The following is a 25,612-nucleotide window of genomic DNA, read 5'->3' as shown; positions in this document are numbered from 1 at the left end:
CCTGGGTAATTAATCTGTTTTCAAAGATTCTGTTAAAAAAAGGCTTCTAAAGGGTGCCTTAATTCTCCAGTTGATGTTCTAAAATATAAACTTAAAAAGCAAAGAAACAAAAACAAAACAAAGAAGAAGCAGAGAAACAGTTTCATATAATATTTTTTTGTTTATTTATTTTTGCATAAGATGACTTAATAAATTTTTTATTATTTTTTACCTATATAAATGTTCACCTCCAATATTTTCCAGTTAGGCTTTTCTTAACATTCCTCTCAGGGTGCAGTAAAATGATGTAACATTTGGGCACAAAAATACACAGTAACAATCCAAAACTGGAGGCTAATATAGCAAATATTTCCACTGCCACAGAGAATTTCCCAGGAGAGCTGACATAAGCTGGGATGAAAGAAATCCACACAGCCCAGAAAATGAGCATGCTGAAGGTGATGAACTTTGCTTCGTTGAATGTATCCGGTAGCTTTCGTCCAAGGAATGCCAGGAGGAGGCAGACAAAGGCCAGCAGGCCAATGTAACCAAGGAGCAGGTAAAATCCAGGTGGCCACGGCTCTTTACACTCCACAACAATCTGACAATGTTAAACACTTATTTAATGTAATACAAAGAGGTGATACAATTTAGATGATAATTATTGGCTACTCTATCTATATTGAACAGGAATACCCCTATAGATTTAGAACATTTCTGACTCTGATGATGGCTAATGGCAATATCAAAAAACATAAGGCATCAGCATTTCAGTAGTTTATACTAACTTTTCCAGTTGAAGGTTGGTAGTTTGAGTTCCTGAATGGAACGGGAGGTGCTCCAAACACCCAGCCAGTACAGAGACAGATCTGGGAGCAGGATTAGATGATAAAGAACACACAAAAATGCAAAACAGGTGCAATACTCACAAATGGACGTTAAAAGTACAGACAATTTTATATCCCTCCTACCTGAGGAGCTGTAGCGCACAAGATCAGAATCCTCTGCTGAGATGAACCAAACAGCTTCAGACCCCTGGAACCAGGTACATTTGTTCGGAAAGCCAGGAGGACCACAATGGTCTTAACAAGGAGGCAGGACAGACACAGGACAAAGCTGATTCCAAAGGCTGCCTGGCGGAGCCTACATGTCCACCAAGATGGCTGACCAATGAACACCAGAGAACACAGGAAACAGAGCTTGAGTGACAGGAGAAGCAAGAAGCTTATTTCAGCGTTGTTGGCCTTAACGATGGGTGTATAGCGGAAACTGTGAAAGACAATGGTGATGATGGTTGTCAGGATGAAACCCAGTAGGGTGAGAACAACCAGGATGATACCCATGGTGTCACTGAAAGACAGAAATTCCTCTTCACCTGCAACACATTTCACTTTCTCTTTGTCTGACCAGTAGTATTCAGGGCATTTTATGCATTCAGTGGAACCTAATGGAATAGATAATGCATAAACAGTCAGAAATTCTTCCATTGAAGTGTCAAATATTTTATCTCTTAAACCCTTGCTTCTCACTGAAAATCAAAATTTTTGAAATTTAAAACATATGTGGGCTACCAGTCTGGTTGCTGATCTCTCCATCTGCACAGGGCAAACAGTCAAAGCAGCATTTGGGCTCTCCTCGGCGTGTGGCCTGCCTGCTGCCAGGTGGACATGAAGCACTACACTGAGATATAGGAACCTGATCGAGTAATAGAGACAGTATTGAAGGATGAGGATTTGATATAGTGTATCAAATAACTGCTGACTGTTTAAAGTTGTTCTTTTTTTGTGGCTTAAGAATGAAGTTTGTGTTGAGTATGACCCACCTGTGATTGTCCTTTTGTCCATACAATAGTGTTCTTCATTATCTGCAGCTGTTCTCCTTGTGGAGCCGAACCATCCCAGCTTCCAACTTTGATAAATCTACCATAAAAAAGAATAAATTATTTCAAGATGCAATCAGGCCAAACAATATTTGTAATAGTTTTGCATTATAAACTGCCATTATACTTAAGTAGGCAAAATGAAATGAAAAAACTTCTTGTTCAAAGAATTGAACTGCATCTTGAAGTGTTATATCTCACCTCACTTTGTCCTTGCTGTCCTTCTGCCAGTTAATGATGTCATACAGAGGGACTGGCTCTCCATTGGAGTCGAAATATACTCTCTCATCAAACTGGTTGGTGAAATTCACCAACTTCAGATGATGAAGAAACTACACAAAAAGAGAATTAGAAAATATATATAAAAAAAAAAAAAACAGAATTACAAAAACTATATTTAAAAAAAAAACTTGAACCTTGATCTACATATTTTGCAACAATTTTAACTACCTGACCAGTTGTAAATGAGCTGGTCTTCTCACATAATCCATTGTTAGGTTCTGCAGAATCACAGTTCAAAAAAGTGTGGAGAGCATGGGCAATGGCGTACACAGCTTTATACACATTATAGGCTATTGTGACCCGAGATAAATCATTATAACTGCTGTCAGTGTATGTCAGATCCTCTGAACCTGTGCATACTGGCTTTTTAACAGCACCTTCACCATTTTTATCAGTTGTTACATTAAATAAATTTTTTTGCTCTACAGTGAGAACTGCCATGTACCTTGAACTGTTTTGAGAACTTTGTTTATAATGAAAAGCATCCAGATCATTTAAGTTATCCACAATCTTTGTTTCATATTCTTTGGCTCTGCCTGTTTCAAACTCAAGCTTACAACCGAAATGTTCTTCCCAGAACATATTAATAAATTCCATCCCAGGTTTGGGAGAGGGGCGAAGAGCCAAAAGAAACTCTTTTAAGCCAGGTATGGTGACTCCAGGGAATGAGAAGCCCAGTGTTCCTTCTAGGAGAGGGTAGAATTTTGGTGAGGCTAGCCGGCCAGCTGTCACCCAGGCTTCACTGGCTATCCACTGTATCCCTGTCACATTCCTCTGAGCTAGCTGGAAAAGCAAAAGTAAAAAAAGGAAATATATATATATATACATATACACTACTCACAAAAAGTTAGGGATATTTGGCTTTTGGGTGAAATTTCAGGACGAGCCTAAAATGCATTCAAACCTTTACAGGTGAACTTAATGTGACCTTCTCTAAGCTTTTGAATGCACATGTCCAACTGTTAAATGTTTCAGAACTTTTTGCACAAGTTGCTGTTCTCTAACAAGGAGCTTAACAGCAAAATTCACAACAGGTGTTTGATCCTCGAATCGACCAATAAATGTCCTGGTTCAGTTAGAGCTGGTGTTTAAACAGTTGTCCTCATCATGAACCAGCACATTTATTGGTCGATTCGAGGATCCTGAAATTTCACCCAAAAGCCAAATATACCTAACTTTTTGTGAGTAGTGTATATGTATATATGAATTTCTTTTGAGGTTCATTGCACTTATGTTATTTTAAACACTGCAAAATCTCTCATGTTAAATGTCTTCTCACACAACTGAGATCCTTACTTCTGAGAACAAATCATGCAGTTGACCTTCTGTGGCAAAGACAATTACAACCCGAGCAGTTGAACTCTGCAGTTTGTCTGCCATTTCTTGAATTTCAGCCACATTGGGTGATGTTTGAATAGTGAGATGAAATGCTACACAGCCACCTTGGTGTCCAAACTGATTAGTGAATGCTTGGATGCCATAAAGACTGTAGTCATCCTGAAATGTAGAAACATAAAGGATTTGTAAATCATACTGTTTTCTAAATATCTCTTATTGTACTTTTTAAAAAAGTCTTTATCTCACCATAGTGCCTATTGTGCCCACCCAGAACCAGCCTAAAAAAGTGACAAGCTGTACGAGACCTCTAACTTGAAAGAGATCACTTGGCACAGTTCTCAAGAATGATGGGTACAAATTCTTGTCAGTGAGACACGTACAAGTGGCAAAATAACTCACCTACATGGAGAGTGAGATAGAGGTTATTTTATTTTACTGAGTTTAAACAAGCCTCAAACATAAAACATTTTAAATGTCATTCTTTGAGTTATTACCAGTGGTATGTTGAATGCGCCAAGTGTCTGAGCTACAGCTCTTGTAGGAGAAGAGGATGCGAGACCAATCACAGCAGACACAGGAGAATAATGCAGACATGTGGAAGACTGTCTTGTCTTTATGTCCTCTGTTGTGTTTTCATATATATCATTTTCAGTATTTTTAAGGCTGTTAGGCATTGATGTGTTAATTTCAGCACCTCTATTTTTCCGTATTATTTGCTTTGTTGTTTTTTCTACAGTCATGAATGCCCCCACTTCAATACCACTGTTTTCTGTTTCTGCAGGTTCTTTGATCTCACTTTTCACAGCTGTAGACTGACTGACTAAGGAAAAAAGAGCTTGTAGGCTGCCGTGAACATGGTCACAGCTATCCATAATCTGGTAGCCTAGTTTAACACCTGGTAACAGGCTTGAATTGTGGTTAATTTCCTTCACTGCAAACACCATAGTCATCATCCAGTGAAAAGCTCTGAGGTCAAAGCTGCTAAAAAATAAGTTAAGTTGGCAAAAAAAAAAAAAAAAAAGGTACAATCTTTAGTGTTAAAGACATCAAATTATCACAAGAATTTTATGTAAACATTTTTTGAGTAACATGGACATCTTAACAAAGCAAAATAGATATGTTTTTGAAATGGAGACTTCAATATTTCAGGGTAGATAAACCAAATAAAGTTACAGCAGATATTAACAAAGCCCTTACACTCACCCACTGCAATTTGCAATTTGGGGTTTGCTGTTGTAGCTGTACTGTGGTTCAGGAGCAACATAGTGCAGCGGGAAAAGCCCCCCAATCACAACGTCCCCATCAGATTGCAAGGTTAGGAGTTCACTGCCTCCCAGTTTAATACACTGAGGTAAACTAGAATCGATGCTTCTCATGTCTCCTATCCTTAAACCAGGTGGCGTCTGTCTGAAAGCATCTTCTTTTCCCAGGACATCCCCTGCCACTCTTAGTGGTTTTTCTTCATCTTCAGTGTAAGAAACATCAGCAAAAACAATCCAAATAGCATTAAAGACACAAAAGAGCAGCCAAAGACAATTACCAACAAACACTGAATGCATAATCCACTGTAACACCATAAAAGCTATGCAGAAAACAATTCTTCTAATATACTCTCTGACAGGCTAATTAAGAGCATTAAAAACTCTGACGTTTGTGCCCTTGTGCTGTTTCATTTGAGTCATCATGATATCATCCAGTCAGTGTGAAATGCAGAAGAGTGTACATCATTATTCACATGATATTTATAAAACTGAAGCATTGCTTTACTAAAGATTATAAGAATAAAAAGAAAAAAAATTGACTCATATTTCAGAAAAAAAAACAAAATACAAGGAACTGAATGAGATGGATTTCATTTGTTCTTGAGTTTGAATTTACTTCATTAATATAATGTTTCTTTTGATAGCCAAGTAATGTTGACATTTTAATAGTCACATATTAATGCACTAATATACAGTGGTGCTCATACTGTATATCTACAAGGTAAATCTTAATGTCTTCATTAAGTTATATTTGTCAGAAAGCCCAATTCTGGACTGTTATTGATACTTGCGACACAGCTACAGTTGGGTGAGCCAGAATGAAACAGAAGTGATGAAAAGAGACTGGCAATAGCAAATGTTGTGTGGTCCAAATGTCAACCAAATCTTACAGCACACCTGACATCCAACTTATTCTTTGAGCTGGACTAGTGGCTGAGTTGAGGTAGCCCGACTGACAGTGAAGGCCAAATGTGGCTTGTAGTAACTTGGTGATGCTAGCCACACAGGTTCATGGTTATCTTGGTTTTGTGTGATGCATGTAATATATGGATTCAGCTGTGCCTTTTATTTTTTACACAATTATTTAGTGTCCTGTAAGAATTTTTGTATTATTTATCTTTTTTTTTTTTTTTTTTTGTAAATCATGCTGTTGTCTCACACCGGTCAGATGGCAAATTTTAAGTGTACAGTAGTCAAATTAGAAACTTTCAGTATCACTTACGAAAACCCTATAAAGTCAGGCCAGTCTCACTAATCTAGATAAAATACTATATTAACTTCATGCCAAGTCTTGGTCACTGGTTAAAAGCTCTTGCTACACAAACTTTGCATGTGTCAAGAATGTGGGACAAAGGGCTAAACATACTTGGGCTAAAAACCCAAAGGTTTGCATCAGGAATTGCACCCAAATTTGTGTCTCTGTCTGAAATTGAACTTTTTGCTTGCTAAGTGAACGTGTAAACCATTACATTTCCGAGAGGACAGGAAACCTGTGATAAAGGCTTCAGGGCCATCAAATGCAAGGACAGAGAATAGTGAGACTACAGTAAAGGGTTCAGGGCCTTTGAAGGCCAGGAGAGAGAAAAGAGAGCTCACTAGAAAGATTTGATGGGCGTTGAAATCCAGGAGACAGCCTGTGATAACGCCACCATTTGGTTTGAGAACTGAAGAAGCCTTTTGGCTGAGAGGTGAAACATCTTCAAGAAACAAAAAGAAATCCACTCGCCTTTTTCAAGCTCCAGAGAAAACAAATAGACAGGGAGAATCTCAGGGAGATTTACAAGTTATCAAACGCTTAGACAATGGCCCCTCAGGTAGACAGCAAATATTAAAATCAAGCTTACATTAACAGTTTTACAATTACAGTCAAAAGTAGTTTTATAAAAAACTAAAATGGAAAGAAAATATAAAGAGAAACAAACATTTCATGTACCATTTTATTTTCTATCACATTAAAATATACTGTAATACATTCATAAATTATTTACTCTGAAAAACACACAGGATAATAATATTCATCTTGGATGTTTTCCAGTCATGCCTTTCTTGATATTCCTCTCAGGGTGCAGTAAAATTATGTAACATTTGGGCACAAAAATACAAAGTAGAAGTCCAAAACTGGATGATAATATAGCAAATATCTCCACTGCCACAGAGAATTTCCCAGGAGAGCTGACATAAGCTGGGATGAAAGAAATCCACACGGCCCAGAAAATGAGCATGCTGAAGGTGATGAACTTTGCTTCGTTGAATGTATCCGGTAGCTTTCGTCCAAGGAATGCCAGGAGGAGGGAGACAAAGGCCAGCAGGCCAATGTAACCAAGGAGCAGATAAAATCCAGGAGGCCATGGCTCTTTACACTCCACAACAATCTAACAATGTTCAACACTTAGTTAGTATTGATAAAGGGAGATTTTTTTACTCTTGAATGTCTACTTTACATATTAACATCCCCTTGTGTAGGATTTTAAGATGTCTGACTATTTCTGACTATGGTGCAGTGCAAAATGTAAACACAAATAAATGAAATGATTTCCAAATCACATAGACCAATATTTCACTCATAATAAAACATAGAAAGTGGGCATGTGTCTGCAAAAAATTGCATCTACAAACTGTGGAATTTCAGAATAATGCTCCTCAATTTAAAATTGTGAAGAATATTAATATATCTCCCAATCTACAGTGCATACTATCATCCAATGATTCTGAAACTTTGCCAGTGTCACTTTATCCACACTCAGTTTAAAAGGCTGCATCTGTGGTGATACAGTAAAGTTTGGTTACTGCCTATGGAACTGGCAGCTTACACATGTGGAAAAGCACCATCAGTACTGAAAGCGATGTAGAGGTTTTAGATCAACATGCAGTAGTATGCAAAAGTTTGGGCACCCCTGATAATTTTCATGATTTTCCTTTATAAATCATTGGTTGTTTGGATCAGCAGTTTTAGTTAAATATATCATATAGCAGACAAACACAGTGATATTTGAGATGTGAAATGAAGTTTATAGGATTTACAGATAGTGTGAAATAATTATTTAAACAAAATTAGACATGTGCATAAGTTTGGGTACGCTTGTCGTTTTATTGATTTGAATACCTTTAGCACTAATTATTGGAACACAAAATTTGTTTTGTAAGCTCATTGACCCTTGACCTACATACACAGGTGACTCCAATTATGAGAAAGGGTTACGGTGGCCAAGTGTTTCTCCTCTTTGCATCTTCTCTGAAGAGTGGCAACATGGGACGATTTATAGTCGCCAGAGAGTGGGGGGGTGCGAAAGGTTTTCTTCTTCCTAGGGGGGCATAACATAAAATAACTGAGACACACTGGTTTAGGGGAAGGATCCACTGTGAGAAACATACTGAGGAAATGGAAGACCACAGGCACAGTTCTAGTTAAGGCCCAAAGTGGCAGACTGAGAAAAATCGAAGGATGGTGAGAACAGTCATAGTCAACCCACAAACCAGCTCCAGAGTAATGCAGAACAAGTCTTTTCTGCACACAAGCCACAAACAGTTGCTTGAGGTCTGCTAAAGTACATTTGGACAAGCAAGCTTCATTTTGGAATAAGGTGCTGTGGACTGATGAAACTAAAATTGAGTTCTTTGGACATAACAAGGCACTGAATGCATGGTGGAAAAAGAACACAGCATTCCAAGACAAACACTTGCTACCCACAGTAAAATTTGGTGGTGGTTCCATCATGCTGTGGGGCTGTGTGGCGGGTGCAGGTACTGGGAATCTTGTTAAAGTTGAGGGTCGCACGGATTCCAGTCAATATCAGCAGATTCTTGAGAACAATATTCAAGAATCAGTGAGAAAGTTGAATTTGCGCCGGGGCTGGATACTTCAACAAGACAACAACCCTAAACACTGCTCAAAATCTACTAAGGCATTCATGCAGAGGAACAAGTACAACGTTCTGGAACGGCCATCTCAGTCCCCAGACCTGAATATTATTGAAAATCTGTGGTGTGATTTAAAGCGGGCTGTCCATGCTCAGAAACCATCAAACCTGACTGAACTGGACATGTTTTCAAAAGAAGAACGGTCCAAAATACCTTCAACCAGAATCCAGAATCTCATTGGAAGCTATAGGAAGTGTTTAGAGGCTGCTATTTCTGCAAAAGGAGGATCTACTAAACATTGATGTAATTTTTCTGTTGGGGTGCCCAAAGTCATGCACCTGCCTAATTTTGTTTAAATAAATGTTACACACTTTCTGTAAGTCCTATAAATTTCATTTCACTTCTCAAATATCACTGTGTTCATCTGATATATGATAGATTTAACTGAAATGGCTGATCCGAACAACCAATGATTTGTAAAGCAAAATCATGAAAATTATCAGGGGTGCCCAAACTTTTGCATACCACTGTATACACCCATCCAAACAGTGTCTTTTTTGGTGAAGGTCTTGCATAATTCAGTAAGACAATGCTAAACTGTCTACTGCATCTACTACAACAGCATGTCTTTGTAGCAGAAAAGTCAAGCTGCTGAATTTGGCTACCTCAAGTCCAGACCATTTACAATTGAAAACATTTCATAATCATGAAATAAAAAATATATAACAAGAAAGACGAGGAGTATTGAGCAGCTAGAATCCTCTATCAGACCAGAATGTGGAAACATGTATTAATATGGAATTGAGTTTTTAAATAAATATCAGGTTTTCATACTCACTCTGCCATTTGAAGCTTGGTAGTTTGTATTCCTAAATGGAAAAGGAGGCGCTCCAAACACCCAGCCAGTACAGACACAAATCTAATAATGATAGAAGAACTCAAATATAAAACCATTACAACTGTTACACACACACACACACACACACACACACGCACTTCACCTGGGGGGCTGTAGCACACAAGATCAGAATCCTCTGCTGAGATGAACCAAACAGCTTCCGACCCCTGGAACCAGGTACGTTGGTCCGGAAAGCCAGGAGGACCACAATGGTCTTAACAAGGAGGCAGGACAGACACAAGACAAAGCTGATCCCAAATGCTGCCTGGCGGAGCCTACATGTCCACCAAGATGGCTGACCAATGAACACCAGAGAACACAGGAAACAGAGCTTGAGTGACAGGAGAAGCAAGAAGCTTATTTCAGAGTTGTTGGCCTTCACGATGGGTGTACAGCGGAAACTGTGAAATACGATGGTGATGATGGTCGTCAGGATGAAACCCAGCAGGGTGAGAACAACCAGGATGATACCCATGGTGTCACTGAAAGACAGAAATTCCTCTTCCCCTGCAACACATTTCACTTTCTCTTTGTCTGACCAGTAGTACTCAGGACATTTTGTGCACTCAGTAGAACCTTTGGAAACACAAGGCATAAACATATGTGTGTCAACAGTCAGGAACTCCAACTTTAGCTGTGTGAATAAGATTGTTTTTACTGTATTTTTCGTGCACTGCGAGCGTAACCAAAAACAAATTCCTTGTTTGTGTGAGCGATACTTGGTCAATAAAGCCTGATTCTGATTTATGAACATGTCTTGCTGATTTTTCAACTGTGCAACATTTCTGTCATATTAATAATGTACTTAATACCATTTTTAAAAAATGAAACATATTTAGGCTACCAGTCTGGTTGCTGATTTCTCCATCTGCACAGGGCAAACAATCAAAGCAGCATTTGGGCTCTCCTCGGCGTGTGGCCTGCCTGCTGCCAGGTGGACATGGAGCACTACACTGAGATACAGGAACCTGATCAAGTAACAGAGAAAAGTATAGAAATGTGGAACAATATATTATTTCAGAGGACCTGAAGTGGTGTATCAAAGAGTTTTTTTGATTTAAAATGGCATAAGAAATAATTTCAGGGTAATTATGACCAACCTGTGACTGTCCTGTTGTCCATACAATAGTGTTCTTCATGATATGCAGCTGTTCTCCCTGTGGAGCTGAACCATCCCAGCTTCCCACTTTGATAAATCTATTTGAAAAAATAACACAAAATGCAATCAGACCAAACAATATATGCAAAAGCAGTGCTTCAAAAATTGATGATATCCTTAGATAACTGAAATAAGTATAGTTTATTGTTCTTGATTATTTCAACAAACAGTTCAATTGCATTTTGAACTGTTATACTCCACCGAATTTCATCCTTGATTTCCTTCTGCCAGTTAATGATGTCATACAGAGGGACTGGCTCTCCATTGGAATCGAAATATACTTCTTCATTAAACTGGTTGGTGAAATTTACCATCTTCAGATGATGAAGAAACTTAAAAGGAAGAATTAGAAAATAAAAACAAAAACAAAGACAAACATACAATCTCAAATTAATAAAAAAAAAAATCACATGACATTATTTTACATATTTTGCAATGATTTTAAATACCTGACCAGTTGTAAATGAGCTGTGCTTCTCACACAATCCCTTGTTAGGTTCTGCAGAATCACAGTTCAAAAAAGTGTGCAGAGCATGGGCAACAGCGTACACAGCTTTATACACATTATAGGATATTCTGACCTGAGACACATCACTGTAACTACTGTCAGTGTATCTCAAATCCTCTAAACCTGTACATATCGGCGTTCCCATTGCACCTTCATCATTTTTATCAGCTGAAAAATTGAATAATCTTTTTTGTTCAGCAGTAGTCTTGACCATGTAGCCTGACTTGTAATGAAAAATATCCATTTCAGTAACATTATCTGTAATATTTCCTTCATATTCTTTGGTTCTGTCTCTTTCAAACTCAAGTTTGCAACCAAAATGATCTTCCCAAAACATATTGACAATTTCCATCCCAGGTTTGGGAGAGGGTCGAACATTCATAAGAAACTCTTTCAAGCCAGGGATGCTAACTCCAGGGAATGAGAAGCCCAGTGTTCCTTCTAGGAGAGTGTGGAACTGGGGTGAGGCCAGATGACTAGAGGTCATCCAGGCTTCGCTGACTACCCACTGTATCCCTGTCACATTCCTCTGAGCAAGCTGGAGAGGCAAAGATGATCACAATGAACACAATTTTATTTGAGATACCTTACAATGTGATTCAAAATACTGCAAAATCTGTCACATTATAAGGCTAATCAGACAACACATCAAATGAGATATTTACTTCTAAGAACAAATCCAGCAGATCCACTTCTTTGGCAAAGATCACCACAACCCGAGCAGTTGAACTCTGCAGTTTGTCTGCCATTTCTTGAATCTCAGCCACTTTGGGGGATGTTGGAATAGTGAGATGAAATGCCACACAGCCACCTTGCTGTACGAACCTATTAGAGAATGTTTGGATGCCATACAGACTGTAGTCATCCTGAAATATATACACAAATAGAATTCGTAAATGACGTCTATGTGCAGTCATGCCTGTGTTTGAGCCCTATACTGTATGCGACTTATTGGCTGTGGGTGTCGAAAAAGTCTCGCTCTCACCGTAGCTCCTATTGTGCCCACCCAGAACCAGCCGAAGTAAGTGACGAGCTTTACGAGACCTTGAACTTGAAAGAGATCACTTGGCACAGTTCTCAAGAATGATGGGTACAAATGCTTGTCAGTAAGACAGCTGCAAGTGGCAAAATAGCTCACCTAAAAGGGTGATAAAAATTCTTTTGAAATAAAACACAAGCCAAACACAATGGATTATTAATAAGCATTGTGAGGTTTATTACCAGTGGTATGTTGAAAGGGCCAAGTGTGTGAGCTACAGCTCTTGAAGGGGAAGAGGATGCAAGACCAATCACAGCAGGAACAGGAGAATAATACAGACATGTGGAAGACTGTCTTGTCGTCATCTCTTCTGTTGCATTTTCTTTCATGTAATTTGCTGAACTTTTAAGACTGCTGGGCTTTTTCATTCTAGATATTATTTCAGGCTTGCTTTTTATCCCTGCAGTCTTTAATCTCTCCATTTTGATATTCCTGTTTTCAGTTTTAGTGTAACTGACTAAGGAAAGAAGAGCTTGTAGACCGGTGTGGACATGATCACAGCTGTCCATAATCCGGTAGCCTAGTTTAACACCTGGTAACAGGCTTGAATTTCGATTAATTTCTTCCACAGTGAAAACCATAGTCATCATCCAGTGAAAGGCTCTGAGGTCAAAGCTGCCAAAAATAAATGAAGTTGACTTGAAAGAAAAAACTTAGTCTTTAGTGAATCAGAAATCACTGTATCACAACAATTAACAAAACCCAGATGATTATTCTTTCTTTTTTCTTTTCTTTGTAAAACACTTGGACTTCAAAAGTACAATTAAGACATACTGTAGTAATATTAACAGAACTATCACACTCACCCACTGCAAGATATAATTTGAGGTTTGCTGTTGTAGCTGTGCTGTGGCTTAGACGCAGCATAATGCAGAGGGAAAAACCCTCCAATCACAACATCCCCATCAGAGTGCAAGGCTAAGAGCTCATTGCTTCCCACTTTTACACACTGAGGTAGACTGGAATCAACACTTTGTACTTCCCGTGTACTTAAACCATGCCATGTCTCCATCATAGCCTCTTCTTTTGTCATAACATTTCCCGCTACCCTTTGTGGTTTTCCTTCATCTGCAGGGTGAGGATCACCAGAGAACATATTACAAACTGGATTAAAGAAGAGATGCAAAAGCAGCCAAATACAATTATTCAAGAAAACTGAATGCATAATCCACTGTAACACCAGAAAACTGTGTCCTGAAAACAGTTTCTTGGCTTTGGTTTTCCAACACAGTCTCTAACAGGCTAATGAAAAGAGTTAAAAACCTGTTGTGTTTGTGTCACACGAGTCACCATGGGCACAACCAATCAGAGCAAAACACAGAACTCTGTGAGCAGAACTATGACTATCTTCCTACAGATGATATGAATGAAAGCCAAACTAATTTACATGCCATTAAAACTATAATGCATTGCTTCTACTTTTGAATCTACTTCATTAATATAATGTTAGCTAAAATATTTGTTATGTGGAAGTTTAATAGCCACATATTCACAAACAACATACTCACTCACATACTCTCACATAGTCACACATGTGCTCAGTAAATGTTAAAGTCTTCATCATGTTATATTTTTCAGAAAAAGCCAAGTGAATTCATACTTGCAAGTGATAAAAAAGTCAGGGCTAGTTATGGTTGTGTGGTCACAACAGATTTTATGAAGTGAGCTTGACACTAGGTTTCCAAATATGGCCCAAATGTGAAAGCACACCTGATGCATAACTGTGGCTAAGCTGAGGCATCCACATTTGGGTACCATCACTTGTGGCTGTTTTGGTTTTATTTTTTGGTTTTATTATTATTATTATTATTATTATTATTATTATTATTATTATTATTATTATTATTATTATTATTATTATTATAGCAAAAGCTGTGTTTACTACAGTCAGTATGCATCACTCATTAAATTAAAACATGAATGCTATGTAAATCTTTTTTTTAAATTTACAGTGTATTTTTTAAGACGTTGGAATACATGTATGTAAATATCTGACAATGAAAAACAATTCTATTAACATGATATTGAGTAAGGTCTATTCAAAATTTTGAGAATATTCTTGTTAATTTCTCATGCTGAGTTTGTTGATGAAAGTCTTTCTTAGTTTAATAACCCACAAACCTCAGTTTTAGATTGACAGCGGCTTTAGAGCTGTACACACTAGGCAACAAAGCTGACTTTACTGTTGCGTAGGTTGCTTCAGAGGTTGACCAGGAGGCAAAGCAGACTGGTGGCCAGCAATGAAAATCTTTGGAGGCTGACAACAGAGGCACATGGAGTTTACTGGATCTTTGGGTGCTGAAGACAGGTTCTTGTGCTAAAGAGAAACCTTAAGAAAAATGTGTCATGTGATTTCTAATAGAATAATATTCTAAATAGAGAAGCACGTACTGTGATTAACAGATTGATAAATACGTGACCTTTAGGTCACAATTTTGGGAGTAAAATGCACATGGGGTGAGGGTCATTGGAAATAATATGGGACCAAGACATGAAAAAGCAGTGTGGCAGAAACACGCAAGATTAATGGTAGGATTTACAAAATGGAAAAATTCAGTTAAGATGATTTCTGTACAGAGAGGCCAGTGTCACCAAGTCAGATGCCATATTGTTTTAAATTCATGTTGAGGTCACAGGGTAAAAGCCTTTATTGCAAAGACTTTGTACAAGTCAAGACAATGGAAGAGAAGTCAATGTAATGTAAAAATGAAAATGTAAAACATGTGAATGTTCATCTTGGATATTTTACAGCCATACATTTCTTAATATTCCACTCTGAGTGCAGTAGAATTATGTAACATTTGGGCACAAAAATTCATAGTAACAGTTCAAAACTGTTGTTGCCCCAGTTATTTTTTTGTACTTAACATGAGTGCTTTTATAGTCATTTGATTGGCTATAAGTACCAAAGCAGTGATTGCATCATGGATTTATAATCAAATCTATAGTCTCCATGAGGCTTGAAAACTGAACAAAATGTGTTTAAAGTGGCTCAAATGCTCTCAACATCTTGAGATTTTTAGTGTCAGAAATTCAGCGTATGAATCTCAACATATCATGTGAATCAGTCTCAGTGCTCCAACCCAGAACCGGATCCACCTGAAGAGATCATAAACTCTATAACAGATCATTAAACCCCATCGGAGGCCATTTGTAAAGAGGGATCCAAAATGGATAAGGATCATCGATTCAGACAGGATACACCCCAAGTACAGTTCATGCTCCAGATTTTCCCCAATGCGATCTGCATTCTGTATTTAAAATGGCTCATCCTCCCAAAACTGTATTAAAATATTTGAAATCTGTTGATATTGATAAAACTTAACACCAATTAAAAATGTATTTTTAAAAAGAAAACTGACCAAGAGGGCAGCAGTAATCACAGAAATCACAACAATATAACATCATAGTTCTATAAAGATATTTTAATTGGCCAAAAAAGACTGGATTGATTATAATGTCGGTACAATAACACAAAGTCATAATGATACTTGTAAAACAGGTCATTTCTTTATTTTATATAGAAGTCATTCACAGATCCTATTGACTGCACTCTTTTTACAAAAATAAGCAAAGACATTACACATAAAAGCACACAGAAACATTGGAAATCGCTTTATGGCAGATGATAACTTTTTGGCACAACACCAGCACACATGGGTGGAGCGGAAGGGCTGAGCCAAGGTTCCACAGGGCATGCAGCTTTGGTGAGCTTGAACTGTCCAGAGCTCACAATGTTGGCAAACCATGGCTGCTGGTCCTGCTGTTGGGGTTAATGTTTCCTCCTGCGGGAAGCAGGATGTGACAGCAATGACCTGGAGGAACTTAGCCGCTGCTGCAGCGACCATGATGGAAGGAGATGGAAGACAGAAGTGAGAATGAAGCACAGCCTTAGCAGAGACTAGCTTTCTACTGGATTAATGGGTGGGCCCGTGACCTTTTTAGGAAAAGCCAGAACACAGGTTGGAAGTGTTACCCTTCGAGAATGCAGCAGTCCAGGCTGCAAGAATCTATTAGTCTGATCCGTTGGAATAGCCAAAGCATACACAATTAGGTTTACTTCTCTACGAGCTGTAGGAGATTGGTGATGGCAGCAGTATAAACTCCAAAGGGAAACCCTCTAACCACAATAAACACACTCAACATTCTTAGATAAGAAGACGATGTATTTATTTTAAACAACAAAACAATAATTAAATTCTTCCAGTTCTTTTTTATGGAATCAATTCTTTATGGAATCAGCACTGACCCAAAGAAAAGTAGCAAATAAAACATCTGAGATCTCAGGAAAAATAACGGAAAATTAACAAATCCAAAGAAAAAAGAAAATCCTCTCAGGTCCTACCACCCTCCTGGGAACAGGTGGCCTTGGTATGAGACATCCTGGGTAGATACAGTGCCTTGCGAAAGTATTGTAGAAAAATCACTACATTGTAGTGTAGAAAAATCAAGCTAGTTGCTCGGCTGAGAAACAGCAAAGCACTGCTAATGAGTTAAATGTGCTCTAAATGCTTGTTCCTTGGAAAATGTTTGTATTTGTAAATATTTGTAAATGTTCAAGCACATTAGTTGAAGTTTATGACAAAATCATTATAAAAAAACAGCATTTACACATGTGTGTTTCTAGCTAGTAACTCGTGAGTGTTTCTGAGTAACAGTATGTGTAACACTTTGTAATTTATTTTTCTTCCTTCTGTATTTTTAGTTACAAATAAAAATAAAAAGGAACTAAAGAAAATCAGAAAGAAACATTATTAAAATAGATCCTCCAGCAGAGACAAGTAAAGAAAGCCTTGTGTGGAGATAACTTTTATTATTCTTTTATTTTTAGTGATTGTTTTTTGTGTTTTAAAAGGAGTAGTATGTTGTGATACAGTTTACCTGTGCAATATTGTGATATTTTATGAGCTTACATGCACAACAAGTAAGTCAGGTAGCCAATTTTCAGTCAGACTGTTTTGAAAAAGTGGGCCCTCAGTGTTCTTTTTTGAGGTTTTCAGATATACAGCAGATGCTGTTATCAAGATGATAGTGGGTGTGTGGTTTTATCTCAGCTGTAGAGATGAGGCATTTGTGTGCAAAGTAAAGATAATGAATAGAGATTATTGGGTTAATCACTGCAGTAAGCATGATTATGTTACACAAGGTTAAACTGCAGATGAGGTCAAAAAGATATTTTTTCACAATTTTAGTGGAAAGAAATTTAACCTAAAAATGAAAGAAAAATAAATCACAGAAAGAGGTCCCCTGTGGTATTTTATTTACTTTCAAATTTAGACATTATTCTAGGAAATGATTACTATTGTAATATATAAGAAACTAATAGCAGATAACTATCAAGAAAAACAGAAACAACTCATGTTATTTTTTGTTCACATTAAAATATAATAAATTTATCAATTCTCTATATACATTCATCTTGAATATTTTACAGTCATGCCTTTCTTGATATTTCTCTCTGGCTGCAGTAAAATGATGTAACATTTAGGCACAAAAATACACAGTAACAGTCCAAAACTTGAGGCTAGTATAGCAAATATTTCCACTGCCACAGAGAATTTCCCAGGAGAGCTGACATATGCTGGGATGAAAGAAATCCACACGGCCCAGAAAATCAGCATGCTAAAGGTGATGAACTTTGCCTCATTGAATGTATCCGGTAGCTTCCGTCCAAGGAATGCCAGGAGGAGGCAGACAAAGGCCAGCAGGCCAATGTAACCAAGGAGCAGGTAAAATCCAGGAGGCCATGGCTCTTTACACTCCACAACAATCTGACAATGTCCAACACTTAGTTAATATCAATACAAAGAGATGATTCATTTTAGATAATGATTGGTTATGATGATGTCTAATGGCAATTCAAACTACATAAATATATTGCAGGTATTTCACTAGTATAACTCACTTTTCCAGTTGAAGCTTGGTAGTGTGGGTTCCTGAATGGAACGGGAGGTGCTCCCAACATCCAGCCAGTACAGAGACAGATCTGGGGCCAGGATTAGATGATGAAAAAAATGCAATACTCACAAATGGACATTAAAAGTACAGACAATTTTATATCCCTCCTACCTGAGGAGCTGTAGCGCACAAGATGAGAATCCTCTGTTGAGATGAACCAAACAGCTTCCGACCCCTGGTACCAGGTACATTGGTCCGGAAAGCCAGGAGGACCACAATGGTCTTAACAAGGAGGCAGGACAGACACAGGACAAAGCTGATCCCAAATGCTGCCTGGCGGAGCCTACATGTCCACCAAGATGGCTGACCAATGAACACCAGAGAACACAGGAAACAGAGCTTGAGTGACAGGAGAAGCAAGAAGCTTATTTCAGAGTTGTTGGCCTTCACGATGGGTGTATAGCGGAAACTGTGAAAGACAATGGTGATGATGGTCGTCAGGATGAAACCCAGCAGGGTGAGAACAACCAGGATGATACCCATGGTGTCACTGAAAGACAGAAATTCCTCTTCCCCTGCAACACATTTCACTTTCTCTTTGTCTGACCAGTAGTACTCAGGACATTTTGTGCACTCAGTAGAACCTTTGGAAACACAAGGCATAAACATATGTGTGTCAACAGTCAGGAACTCCAAATTATAAATGAACATGTCTTGGTGACTTTTCAACTGTGCAACATTACTGTCATATTAATAATGTACTTAATACCATTTTTAAAAAACAAAACATATTTAGGCTACCAGTCTGGTTGCTGATTTCTCCATCTGCACAGGGCAAACAATCAAAGCAGCATTTGGGCTCTCCTCGGCGTGTGGCCTGCCTGCTGCCAGGTGGACATGGAGCACTACACTGAGATACAGGAACCTGATCAAGTAACAGAGAAAAGTATAGAAATGTGGAACAATATATTATTTCAGAGGACCTGAAGTGGTGTATCAAAGAGTTTTTTTGATTTAAAATGGCATAAGCAATAAGTTCAGGGTAATTATGACCAACCTGTGACTGTCCTGTTGTCCATACAATAGTGTTCTTCATGATCTGCAGCTGTTCTCCCTGTGGAGCTGAACCATCCCAGCTTCCCACTTTGATAAATCTATTTGAAAAAAATAACACAAAATGCAATCTGACCAAACAATATATGCAAAAGCAGTGCTTCAAAAATTGATGATATCCTTAGATAACTGAAATAAGTATAGTTTATTGTTCTTGATTATTTCAAAAAACAGTTCAGTTGCATTTTGAAGTGTTATACTCCACCGAATTTCATCCTTGATGTCCTTCTGCCAGTTAATGATGTCATACAGAGGGACTGGCTCTCCATTGGAATCGAAATATACTTCTTCATTAAACTGGTTGGTGAAATTTACCATCTTCAGATGATGAAGAAACTTTAAAAAAAGAATTAGAAAATAAAAACATAAGCAAAGACAAACACACACACACACAATCTCAAAATAATAAAAAAAATCACGACATTATTTTACATATTTTGTAATGATTTTAAATACCTGACCAGTTGTAAATGAGCTGTGCTTCTCACACAATCCCTTGTTAGGTTCTGCAGAATCACAGTTCAAAAAGGTGTGCAGAGCATGGGCAACAGCGTACACAGCTTTATACACATTATAGGATATTCTGACCTGAGACACATCACTGTAACTACTGTCAGTGTATCTCGGATCCTCTGAACCTGTACATATCGGCGTTTCCATTGCACCTTCATCATTTTTATCAGCTGAAAAATTGAATAATCTTTTTTGTTCAGCAGTAGTCTTGACCATATAGGCAGAATTTTTTTTAGAGCCTGAGCTGTAATTAAATCCATCCATTTCAGTAACATTATCTGTAACATTTCCTTCATATTCTTTGGTTCTGTCTCTTTCAAACTCAAGTTTGCAACCAAAATGATCTTCCCAGAACATATTGACAATTTCCATCCCAGGTTTGGGAGAGGGTCGAACATTCATAAGAAACTCTTTCAAGCCAGGGATGCTAACTCCAGGGAATGAGAAGCCCAGTGTTCCTTCTATGAGAGTTTGGAAGTAAGGAGAAGTCAGCCAAATAGCATTCATCCAGGCTTCGCTGACTACCCACTGTATCCCTGTCACATTCCTCTGAGCAAGCTGGAGAGGCAAAGATGATCACAATGAACACAATTTTGAGATACCTGATTCTTATAATGTGATTCAAAATACTGCAAAATCTGTCACATTATAAGGCTAATCAGACAACACATCAAATGAGATATTTACTTCTAAGAACAAATCCAGCAGATCCACTTCTTTGGCAAAGATCACCACAACCCGAGCAGTTGAACTCTGCAGTTTGTCTGCCATTTCTTGAATCTCAGCCACTTTGGGGGATGTTGGAATAGTGAGATGAAATGCCACACAGCCACCTTGCTGTACGAACCTATTAGAGAATGTTTGGATGCCATACAGACTGTAGTCATCCTGAAATATATACACAAATAGAATTCGTAAATGACGTCTATGTGCAGTCATGCCTGTGTTTGAGCCCTATACTGTATGCGACTTATTGGCTGTGGGTGTCGAAAAAGTCTCGCTCTCACCGTAGCTCCTATTGTGCCCACCCAGAACCAGCCGAAGTAAGTGACGAGCTTTACGAGACCTTGAACTTGAAAGAGATCACTTGGCACAGTTCTCAAGAATGATGGGTACAAATGCTTGTCAGTAAGACAGCTGCAAGTGGCAAAATAGCTCACCTAAAAGGGTGATAAAAATTCTTTTGAAATAAAACACAAGCCAAACACAATGGATTATTAATAAGCATTGTGAGGTTTATTACCAGTGGTATATTGAAAGGGCCAAGTGTGTGAGCTACAGCTCTTGAAGGGGAAGAGGATGCAAGACCAATCACAGCAGGAACAGGAGAATAATACAGACATGTGGAAGACTGTCTTGTCGTCATCTCTTCTGTTGCATTTTCTTTCATGTAATTTGCTGAACTTTTAAGACTGCTGGGCTTTTTCATTCTAGATATTATTTCAGGCTTGCTTTTTATCCCTGCAGTCTTTATTCTCTCCATTTTGATATTCCTGTTTTCAGTTTTAGTGTAACTGACTAAGGAAAGAAGAGCTTGTAGACCGGTGTGGACATGATCACAGCTGTCCATAATCCGGTAGCCTAGTTTAACACCTGGTAACAGGCTTGAATTTCGATTAATTTCTTCCACAGTGAAAACCATAGTCATCATCCAGTGAAAGGCTCTGAGGTCAAAGCTGCCAAAAAATAAATGAAGTTGACTTGAAAGAAAAAACTTAGTCTTTAGTGAATCAGAAATCACTGTATCACAACAATTTAACAGTCCCACAGCAGCATAGAAATATTAACAAAACCCAGATGATTATTCTTTCTTTTTTCTTTTCTTTGTAAAACACTTGGACTTCAAAAGTACAATTAAGACATACTGTAGTAATATTAACAGAACTATCACACTCACCCACTGCAAGATATAATTTGAGGTTTGCTGTTGTAGCTGTGCTGTGGCTTAGACGCAGCATAATGCAGAGGGAAAAACCCTCCAATCACAACATCCCCATCGGAGTGCAAGGCTAAGAGCTCATTGCTTCCCACTTTTACACACTGAGGTAGACTGGAATCAACACTTTGTACTTCCCGTGTACTTAAACCATGCCATGTCTCCATCATAGCCTCTTCTTTTGTCATAACATTTCCCGCTACCCTTTGTGGTTTTCCTTCATCTGCAGGGTGAGGATCACCAGAGAACATATTACAAACCAGATTAAAGAAGAGATGCAAAAGCAGCCAAATACAATTATTCAAGAAAACTGAATGCATAATCCACTGTAACCCCAGAAAAACTGTGTCCTAAATAGTTGATTTTGGTTTTCAACACAGTGTTTATCAGGCTAATGAAGAGAGTTAAAAAATAATGTTTTTTTCACTGTATTCTTTCATGTGAGTCATCATGGGATCAACCAATCAGAGAAATATGCATTGACAGAGACAATCACATGATTCAGATGATTCATAGATGGCTGGTGGTTACCATTACTTGTGGCTGTTTTAGTTCATTTTTTTGTTTTTCGTATTATCATAGCAAAAACTAATTTTATTACAGTCAGTATGCATAATTCTTTAAATGAAAAGAAATTACAATGTGTTTTTCAAAGATATTGGAATACATTAGCATGATATTAAGTAAGGTCTTTTTTGAAAGTTTGAGAATTTTTTTTTTTTTTTACATTTTTGGCAATAGCAGCTTTTATTGATAGTAAAGGGAGACAGAAAACTGGGGGAAGATACGCGGGCAAACGGGCAACAGGCTGGGACTCGAACACGCGCCGCCCACACCGCAACGCGGCACATATATGTGGTCGCTTGCTCCACTACCGAACTACCCGGGTGCCCAGTTTGAGAATATTCTTGTTAATTTCTCATGCTCAGTTTGTTGAGAAACCAATTTCTTGGTTTAAAAACCCACAAACTTCAGTTTTAGATTGACAGTGGGTTTAGAACTGTACACAATAGGCAACTAAGCTGAATTTATTATTGTGTAGGCTGCTTTGGAAGTTGACTAAGAGGCAAAGCACACTGATGGTGCCTGCACTGATAGATTTTCGTAGGTCTGGAAGCATGCTCCACTTCCCACAGGGGAAAGAAACTGTCTCCTTGCTCCAGGAAAAGAATGACAGATGCTGACAGACCTCAGAAAACAGTTGGTCTTCCCAAGGGAGATCTTGACAATGATGCTCTGAACGGATATTGTCATGTGGTCTGCTTTAGCAAAGAGGGTCATTTTCATCGAGCTCACCATCCCCTGGGAAGAGGGCATGGCAGCAGCACATGAGCGAAAGTACCTAAAGTATGCTGATTTAGCAGCAGAATGTAAAGAGGCTGGTTGGAAAGCCAGAATCTACCCAATGGAGGTTGGTTGTCAAGGTTTTGTGGGATAGCCAGCAGTCCATCTGCTCCGTGGGGCAGGGTTAGCAGGGGCAAGCCTGTGGGAAGTGGTAATAGAGCAGGAGGAGGAGGCAGAGAGAGCGAGCTACTGGGGAAAGACAAAAGTTGGGGGCTAACACCCCAGTTAAGGCAGCTGCAGGGGGTGGTGGGGAGACGTCCCCATTTATACCTCCCCCTCCCCCCTTGCCCGGAGATGTACTGGCTGAGGGGCGAAACATCAGTGAACGGTGGCACCCGGTGAGGACCCTGCAGCAGTGTTAATTTCGTTGACGAAATATTTTCGTCATAGTCAACGACACATTTTTTCCTGTCGATAACGAGACGATAACTAAATAAAAACTACCTAAAAGGATAAAAACGACAACAAAATTAATTGACACCTTCGTCAACGAATGAAAATGAGACGAAAATGCTTGGCCGGGAAGAAATCCAATCAGAACTTACTAAATTTTGTTAAAGGGCGGGACAAGTTAGGAAAACATTCAATCAAACGCACAGTTGCGCAAATTTGCTCTAAACCCAGGAAGACCAAACTAGCCTGCAATTTGTCTTTATCGCCGATAGAACTAAGTTATGTAAACAATGTCAGCAGGGAGAAAGAGAAGAGCCGATGTATGGACACGTTTGTCTTTTGATACTGTGACAAACAAAATAATGTGTAAACCATGTGGGGCGACTATCTCGGGTAAAATCACAATGAATCTTAAATGACATGTGCAAACCAGTCACCCAGATCTTCATGCAAAGGTAAGCATTTTAAAGTGTTTTTCCCAGTTTAGTGTTTGTGTTTAGAGAAAATCACCACACCGCGGTGGATTAGTCTTTCCTAATCTTACTGCTGAACACTGCCCTGTACCTTTCAGAGCGTGTCCTGCTGTAAAACGCTCGTATTATCTCAGTAAGGTGGTGTTAATGATCAGGTGTGTGGGAAGCAGGTTTACATTTTTCACTCTTTATATTTTTAGTCGACTGAATCGACTGTAGATTTAGTCGACTATATTCTTAAGATAATTTCGTCGACTAAAACGAGACTAAAACTAAAACTATTCAGGTGACTAAATTAGGACTAAAACTAAACTACATTTTTGTCAAAAGACTGTGACTAAAACGAAATCAAAATTTGCTGTCAAAATTAATACTGCCCTGCAGCTGAATTAATGGCACTGGCAGAGGTGCAACAGGCTTAAATGCCGAGGCAGGAAGTAACATCTTACCTGTATAATGATCTGAACAGGGAGCCAATGAACAGAAGCCAATATGGGAGAAATATGCTCTCTCTTTCTAGTCCCTGTCAGTACAACATTTTGGATCAGAGAAAGGCTTTTGAGGGAGCTTTTAGGACACCCTGATAATAATTATGCAGCCTAGAAGTAATGAATGCATGAATTAGCTTTTCAACATCAGTCTGAGAAAGGATGTTTCTAATTTTAGAAATATGGTGCAGATGCAAAAATGCAGTCCAATGTATTTGGCTGTTGTTTGACTTTCTTTTGCATGGCACTGAACAGGAGTGCCCCTCCAATCTCATTGTACATCCTGTATAATGACTATAAAGGCATTCTATTCTATTCTATTCTATTTGTTTAATATGTAGATTGAAGGACATATCCTGGTCAAAAATGACTAAGATTTCTCACAGTGTTATTGGAGGCCAAGGTAATGCCATCCAGAGTAAATATCTGGTTAGACACAACGTTTCTAAGATTTGTGGGGCCAAGCACAAGAACTTCAGTTTTATCTGAATTTAGAATCAGGAAAATAGAGGTCATCCAGGCCTTCATGTCTTTAAGACATTCCTGCTTTTTAACTAAGTGATGTGTGTCATTTGGCTTCATGGATAGATAAAGCTGGGGATCATCTGCATAACAATGGAAATGAATGCAATGCTTTCTTGTAATACTGCCTAAGGGAAGCATGTATAATGTAAATAAAATTGGTCCTAGCACAGATCCCTGTGGAACTCCATAATTAATCTTCATGTGTGAAGAAGACTCCCCATGTACATGAACAAACTGGAGTTTGACAAGAGCCAAAACAGGCTCTTGTCAAACTCTTGATGGAGCTTTTGTAGTTACAGCTCCAAATTTATGGAATGATTTTCCATTGTATGTCAGGCTGCTTCACTTGCTGTTTTTAAATCTTGTTTAAAATCACATTTTTACTCTGTGGCCTCCGACCCAGTGTGAGACAGTGACTGCGATTTTAATTATACTTTTTTGTAGTTCTTAATTAATTTATTTAAGTTTTTACATCTTTGTTGTGTTTCTATATCTCTTTGCCCACTGGCCTGTGTATGGTCTTTTATGTTCAATGTTATTGTACAGCACTTTGGGCAACCCTCTTGTTGTTTTTAAAAGTGCTTTATAAATAAAGTGTTATGGTAACAGACACTTAACCTAACCCGTTTTTCTGACTCCTCCGCTGCTGCTGCACCTGAACCACCCGTTTGACACTCAGATTCATTTCTTCAGTCATAAAGTTGCTGTCAAACCTTGCAAATCTTCA

General features: G+C 38.4%; 3 protein-coding genes across 3 annotated transcripts; all 3 read right to left on the bottom strand.

Moving 5' to 3' along the window:
* Nucleotides 1-223: 223 nt before the first annotated feature.
* LOC115790453 (extracellular calcium-sensing receptor-like) lies at nt 224-4,854 on the bottom strand. Its single transcript, XM_030744268.1, has 13 exons — nt 4,682-4,854; nt 4,231-4,456; nt 3,973-4,080; nt 3,725-3,877; nt 3,437-3,637; nt 2,648-2,923; nt 2,309-2,503; nt 2,060-2,190; nt 1,802-1,898; nt 1,551-1,674; nt 951-1,423; nt 768-848; nt 224-580 (listed from the first exon to the last, which is right to left on the bottom strand). Exons 1-13 carry the CDS (start codon nt 4,852-4,854, stop codon nt 224-226), a joined length of 2,595 nt encoding a protein of 864 aa, XP_030600128.1.
* A 1,901-nt stretch (nt 4,855-6,755) lies between these two features.
* LOC115790452 (extracellular calcium-sensing receptor-like) lies at nt 6,756-13,214 on the bottom strand. Its single transcript, XM_030744267.1, has 13 exons — nt 13,009-13,214; nt 12,657-12,817; nt 12,385-12,539; nt 12,149-12,301; nt 11,829-12,029; nt 11,459-11,701; nt 11,105-11,329; nt 10,857-10,987; nt 10,597-10,693; nt 10,341-10,464; nt 9,600-10,072; nt 9,437-9,517; nt 6,756-7,112 (listed from the first exon to the last, which is right to left on the bottom strand). The coding sequence occupies exons 1-13, from the start codon at nt 13,212-13,214 to the stop codon at nt 6,756-6,758; spliced, it is 2,607 nt and encodes an 868-aa protein (XP_030600127.1).
* A 4,402-nt stretch (nt 13,215-17,616) lies between these two features.
* Nucleotides 17,617-21,829, bottom strand: LOC115790451 (extracellular calcium-sensing receptor-like). The gene is made up of 13 exons (XM_030744266.1): nt 21,624-21,829; nt 21,242-21,402; nt 20,970-21,124; nt 20,734-20,886; nt 20,414-20,614; nt 20,042-20,284; nt 19,670-19,894; nt 19,419-19,549; nt 19,158-19,254; nt 18,902-19,025; nt 18,272-18,744; nt 18,108-18,188; nt 17,617-17,973 (listed from the first exon to the last, which is right to left on the bottom strand). Exons 1-13 carry the CDS (start codon nt 21,827-21,829, stop codon nt 17,617-17,619), a joined length of 2,607 nt encoding a protein of 868 aa, XP_030600126.1.
* Between the last annotated feature and the right edge of the window lie 3,783 nt (nt 21,830-25,612).

This window comes from Archocentrus centrarchus, chromosome 13, assembly GCF_007364275.1.
Source record: "Archocentrus centrarchus isolate MPI-CPG fArcCen1 chromosome 13, fArcCen1, whole genome shotgun sequence".
NCBI lineage: Eukaryota > Metazoa > Chordata > Actinopteri > Cichliformes > Cichlidae > Archocentrus > Archocentrus centrarchus.
This window is presented reverse-complemented; position numbering and strand designations above follow the sequence as displayed.

Coding starts and splice junctions, on each gene's coding strand:
- LOC115790451 (XM_030744266.1), bottom strand. CDS start 21,829: ATGGAGACATGGCATGGTTTAAGTACACGGGAAGTACAAAGTGTTGAT. Junction 19,026..19,157: donor GGACAACAGGACAGTCACAG/GTTGGTCATAAT, acceptor TTACTTGATCAG/GTTCCTGTATCTCAGTGTAG. Junction 18,189..18,271: donor TGTGCGCTACAGCTCCTCAG/GTAGGAGGGATA, acceptor TCCTGGCCCCAG/ATCTGTCTCTGTACTGGCTG.
- LOC115790452 (XM_030744267.1), bottom strand. CDS start 13,214: ATGGAGACATGGCATGGTTTAAGTACACGGGAAGTACAAAGTGTTGAT. Junction 12,030..12,148: donor TGGGCACAATAGGAGCTACG/GTGAGAGCGAGA, acceptor TATATATTTCAG/GATGACTACAGTCTGTATGG. Junction 10,694..10,856: donor GAAATCAAGGATGAAATTCG/GTGGAGTATAAC, acceptor TTTTTCAAATAG/ATTTATCAAAGTGGGAAGCT.
- LOC115790453 (XM_030744268.1), bottom strand. CDS start 4,854: ATGAGAAGCATCGATTCTAGTTTACCTCAGTGTATTAAACTGGGAGGC. Junction 2,924..3,436: donor TGCATGATTTGTTCTCAGAA/GTAAGGATCTCA, acceptor TTGCTTTTCCAG/CTAGCTCAGAGGAATGTGAC. Junction 2,504..2,647: donor AAGAATATGAAACAAAGATT/GTGGATAACTTA, acceptor GCTGTTAAAAAG/CCAGTATGCACAGGTTCAGA.